This window comes from Octopus bimaculoides, chromosome 24 (assembly GCF_001194135.2).
Source record: "Octopus bimaculoides isolate UCB-OBI-ISO-001 chromosome 24, ASM119413v2, whole genome shotgun sequence".
NCBI classification, from domain to species: Eukaryota; Metazoa; Mollusca; class Cephalopoda; order Octopoda; family Octopodidae; genus Octopus; species Octopus bimaculoides.
This window is the reverse complement of record NC_069004.1, coordinates 21,365,673-21,371,403: the sequence shown is the minus strand read 5'-3', so window position 1 is coordinate 21,371,403 and position 5,731 is coordinate 21,365,673. Positions and strand designations below refer to the sequence as shown.

The 5,731-nt window shown below is 40.3% G+C and overlaps 1 protein-coding gene across 2 annotated transcripts in view; it reads left to right on the top strand.

Annotated features, from left to right (window-relative positions):
- Positions 1-5,731, top strand: part of LOC106878410 (solute carrier organic anion transporter family member 2A1) — a 112,541-nt gene that overhangs the window by 22,950 nt on the left and 83,860 nt on the right. For both annotated transcript variants that reach the window (XM_014927618.2, XM_052976333.1), the window contains one exon: positions 5,024-5,731. This exon is cut by the window's right edge and continues 64 nt beyond it. In XM_014927618.2, coding sequence (XP_014783104.1) covers positions 5,030-5,731 — 702 coding nt within the window. In that variant the 5' untranslated portion in view covers positions 5,024-5,029. The remainder of the gene's footprint in view (positions 1-5,023) is intronic.

Sequence of the window (5,731 nt, the reverse complement as noted above, 5' to 3'; positions counted from 1 at the left end):
AAGGATAATAAATCCAATGAAAATATTAGCTAGTTACCAATCTCCTTATTCTCCTTAATCTTTATATATACTAGCAGGTGTACCCGACGTTGCCCGGGGTTGTTTGTAAAGTATACCTGGTAAGCGTAGTTGCCCACGAAGTAGAGCTGAAGAAACTGAGGCGAGACAGCGTCATGCGGCTACAGGGAACCAATTCTATGGTAAATTTGCCCCTGCACTTTAAAGGAGGGCATGAAATGCCCATCTCGTATGATGTTGGCGCTGAAGGAAGTCATTTGGAATGCGTAGTTGTAGGCACGTATCCGCTTGAGAAAGTCATGAGAATAAGGAGACGCCCCTGTCAAAAAGTCAGTCAAAAGGGGTGGTGGATCTTGTTGAAGAGGTACTGTAATCTTACCGTTGAAACAGCACATGCCGGAAGTTTCTCCAGCCCACTTTTTAGCTCCGCAAAATTGGCAAATTGTGGACATGCAGCCTATTTGAACATCAGGGTGATTACTGTAGTCAATTGTAGGATCATAGTTGAATGCTGTCATTGACCAATGTGAGGATCATGGCCTTGAGTAGGAACATTGTGCAGCCCTTCGCTGAGTTGTAGCCTCCAGTCGTTGTTGCCTTTCCCCGGTAGTCTCCGTAGCGCGCGTAGCAGCAGTTGAGGAAGCATCTCTTGTAAGACGATCTGTGTGTTGTTCTGCAGTCTCTGAAGCTCGTGCAGCAGTAGTAGAGGAAGCATTTCTTGTTCGGCGAGCTGAACGTTGCTCGTTGCTCTGGGCGGCTCGTTGCGCAGCAAAACGTGCTAACCGATCACAACGCTGCTTTTTTCTTTCCCTCCTTCGTGCTGAAGCCATCCTAAGTGCATTGAGAGAGTTCCTCCTGGCGGTGTCCTTGGCAGATTCACTTGCATGCATACGTTTACTTTTCTTTTCAGAATTTGTTTGCCGACCTATATTGGATCTTTTGCCTCGAGGTATGGTGGAAAATTATCAGTTTACGCAATAGAAAAAGTCCAAAGGAAAAGCAAAAAATAGTAAAACGTAGTTGGCAAAAATGTTAATCAAACAGACTGAATTAAAAATTTTAAATTTTGGGTAAGAGTTTTGAAGTGGTTAGTTTAAGTTGGAATAATTATATGAAAAATAGTGCTCACGTGAAAACAGAGGCAAATTTTAACTCGCAAATGAATGCTGCTGGCAGTACTGAGCAAGCAGTCGATAAGAGCTCACCACAGCTGACACAGTAAAGTATTTATTTTTTCCAGCTGGATGTGTCACGTTTTTTCACTGGCTCAAGCCGAATCCTAGGCGAATTGAGAGTAGTCTATGTTGGGGTCACGGAATTTCGAGGAAAAAATTAAAAGAAAAAGCATCCTAAATCAAAGAGAGCACACATGTCAAATTTGGTGAAATTCGGTTGTAAATTGTAGGAGTAGAAGTGGTTCACACAACACACACAGACAACTTGCCTTTTAATATATATATATATATATATGTGTGTGTGTGTGTGTGTGTGTGTGTGTGTAGTGTATACACACCCACATATTCACACATACATATGTGTGGTGTAAAGAGATGATGGTGAATGTTAGTGTTTATACATCCGGACCTAATGACTAAGAATAGTTTCTTTCTTGAATTTGTTAAACCTACCCTTTTGTGGACAATTGTATGTATCGCCTACGGAAAACCGGTTGTCAAATGACTTAATAACTTCTAGCATAGACAAAACGGCAGACATTTGTACTTGATGTTATTTTATTTTCTCGATACCCGGAAGTTGACCTTCAACTGGATTCGTACTCAGAACGTAATGAACCGGAGGAAACACCGACGACATAACTATTCTGCAAATCCATAGCCCTAAATAACTGTTTCTAAAGAAGATCCAAGACCTGAAATATGGAAGGAAGTCGATTAAATTATCTTCTGTACTTAATTGGTACTTTATTTTTATCGACTCCGAATAAATGAATGGTTAAGTTGAACTCAACGGGATTTGAACTCAGAACATTCAAAAAACCGTTCGGTCCGATGCTCTAATGATTCTGCTAGCCCACTACTATAATGGAATAGAGTCCTGGTGATCTCCCAACCCCGACCAAAAAAATCATTATGTAACAGGGCTGTGGGGTCCTTGTGAAATGTTCTGAGTTCAAATCCCGCCGAGTTCAACTTTACCTTTCATCCTTCCAGTGTCGATTAAAACAGTTCCAGCTGAGATCAATTCAATCGAATGCAAACCAGCAGCTAGAGCCTCTCGTTCCTTTCAAGAAACTCCCGCCACGACACTTGTTTCCAACCCATGTCGTGTCTTTCTCTTCCTTGGACAATATTTGTTGTGTATGTGTGTGTGTGTGTGTGTGTGTGTGTGTGTGTGTATGCATGTGAGTGCGCGCGCGCGTAGAAGTTCCCCACGTTTTTCCTTGAGAAGTGAAGAACTTATCTCTTTGGACAGCTCAGTGTAGAAACTGAGCTCATTGCAAACGCCTCCGGTTACGTTCACGATTATAGTTGTTTTCAGCAAAAAGCTGCAAACCTTCCTCTATAAGTGCCAACTTCTTAGCAATCTTTTTGACCTTCAATGCAAGTGGAGTTTGTGGAATTTCCATATTCTCATCTGTGCTCTCAGCTTGCTTTCGATCTTACAGCATCCTTCCTCGTAGATAAACTTACACTATTGGACACTATCAATTCAATCATATCATCCTCTATGACATCTTCAAAACCTACGTAATTTACTTGTCACAATATCTTTCCGAATTTGATGTAGACTTTCTGCTCGTGGATAACATGTAATCCCATGAATACAGTCTGGCCATATATTTCCCCAAGCACCACTCAAAGTTGAGGGTTTCACTTCATCGTATGACTCAGCTATATCATCTACCTAATAACTATGTTACCCTCCCTCACGTCTCTAATAACTATAGCTTTATCCTCCTCATAAGCTGTATAAATGTTTTTCTCAGATAATGTCTTGATCTTGCTCTGATTCATTGGCTAGAGTGAAGAAATATTCATGGCGATACATTGTATTTTCACATTTTCAGAAAGCTCATTTCAGTTCATTGATTGACTTTGTGCATTTGTCTAAAAGAAACAATACATTGTTGGAAATCCTATATCTAGCATTGCGCTTTCTACAGGACAAAATTTGTCTTTAAATCACTTTTGAACAAGGATACTGGTAGTCCATGCCCTCTTATTTGAACGCCAAATTAGTAAATCAAACTTTGCATAAACCTTCAAAGTGATACACAAGTAGTGCTCTAATTTTACATCATCAGCGGTATTTCCTCTGAGAAGATTTTTGGTAGCTATAAATTCTGTTGATTATCCTTCTCGGGAAATGAAAGTTCTCCCACGAAAGAGCAGTTTTATCAACATTGTATATATGTTTTGCCATGTATCCCCACTTTAGAAATCATCTTCTTTCTTTAAAGCTACCCAGTATAATTAGCAGCAGCCTCTGTATCAGCATTGGTAGCTTCACGGTTTTTATGTTGCACAAATTGAAGCGCTTCTTGAACCTTCCAAATGAGCCTTTGTTAAAAAAATGGTTTTTCGTTAGAAGTTGCACCGTCTTTCTAAAAACCGTCGCATAAACTTTTGGCTTCTTTTTTTAATTACCATCATGCTTATCGGCACATTACGTCGTGTTTGATCCTCGATTCACACATTCAAGAGCCATCCCATTTGAAGCATCACATTAGATCTATGAAACAAAAAGGTCCGAGCAGTTAACGGAGTAATTCCTTAAGCATTTGACTTAATTTCTCTCTCTATTGTTACATTACTAGTTTCAAATTTTGGCACAGGTCCAGCAATTTTGGTGAAGGGGTTAAGTCGATTACATCAACTCCAGTGCTCAGCTGATACTTATTTTATCGACCCCGAAAGCTTTACAGATGGCAGATTCGTTAGCACGCTGGCGCCGGGCAAAATGTCTAGCAACATTTCGTCCGTCTTTACGGTCTGAGTTCAAATTCCGCCACGGTCAACGTTACCTTTCATCTTTTCGGAGTCGATAAAATAAGTACCTGTTTAGTATTGGAGTCGATATAATCGACTTACTTCCTCTCCCGAAATTGCTGGCCTTGTACCAAAATTTGAAACCATTGTTATTGTGGTTGTTGTTATTCTTGTTGAAGTGGCAAGCTGGAGAAGTCACTTGCGCGTCGAGCAAAATCCTTAACGACATTTCATCCGTCTTTACGTGCTGAGTGCAAATTCTGCCGAGGTCGACTTTGCCTATCATCTTTTCGGGATCGATAAAATAATAACCAGTTGAACACCGGGGTCGATGTGATTGACTATCCCCCTCCCCACAAAATTTCAGGTCCTGTGCTTATAATAGAAAGGATTATCATTGTTGTTAATGTTAAGGTGGTGAGCTGGCAGAATCGTTAGCATGCCGGACAAAATGGCTCTTTAGTTTCTGAGTTCAAGTTCTGACATGATTGACTTTGTCTTTCAACCTTTCTGGGGCCGATAAAATAAGTGTCTGTCAACTAATAGGATCGATATAATCGACTAGCCCTTCCACCAAAATTTCAAGCCTTGTGCCTATAGTAAGAAGAATTATTATTGTTGTTGTTATTATTAAGGTAGCAGGCTGGCAGAATCGCTCCCGGCTCTTTACATTCTGAGTTCAAATTCCACCAAGGTTGACTTTGTCTTTTCACCCTTTCAGGGTCGATACAATACAGGACCAGTCAGGTAATGGGATCGATATAACTGACTTCCCGCCTCTTCTCAGAATTGCAGACCATGTGTCAAAATTAGAAAGAATTATTTTTGTCGTCCTTGTAGCATTGTATCTACATGAGAAATTTTTGCTATTTTTTAAGTTCTACCTTCTGAGTTAGAATCTTTGCTGTGCTCGATAAAATATCTATTAGTTTATATCATCTGTTTCGATCCGGTCGACGATATTGCTCTCTCTAAAACAATTAGTGAAATTTTAATAATATTTTTTAGAGAAATCTTTGCCGTATTTATATCTTTTCTTTTCTGTCTTCCTCCAGATAACAATGGCGAATGACAAAAATCCAACGCGTGTTGATTTGTCGTCGGGAAACTACGAAGGAAATTCTCTGGCCATGCATGAAGAGGGCTATGGGAAAGTAACACAGCCGATGCTACGCGACAAAAGCAAAGAAGACCGCAACGACAGAGAAAAAGTAGAATGTGGATTTGCTTCTTTCCGTCCACATTTCCTGCAGCGATTCAACAATTTGGCATCTTTCACCTTCTTTTGTTCCCTAGCATCTCTATTCTCGCACGCACTCACTGCCTACATCTCATCACAAATTCCAAATTTAGAGAAGCAGTTTCATCTGAGCAGTTTTCAAAGCGGTTTCATAATTAGTTGCAACGAGATAGGGTTTCTGCTTACCATTCTGATAGCCAGTCATTTCGCCCAAAAGACTCACATACCACGGTTTTTGACATTATGTTCGATTATATTCGGCCTGACCACCATTGGTATGTTCTCTACCTTCGTTGTTCGACCCGAAACGTCGTGGGATAGCATCGATAGTTCATCAAATTCTGAAAATCATTTTCTGTATGAAGAATTGGATTTCCTCTGCACGGATGTCAAACTGAATAAGAGTGCAGAACTTGGGAGATGCATTCAAAAAGAAAAGATAAATTACGATAAAACTCACTTGGCCTACGCTATTTTTATCATCCTCATGATTATTCAGGGAATGGCGAAAGCGCCGTGGTCA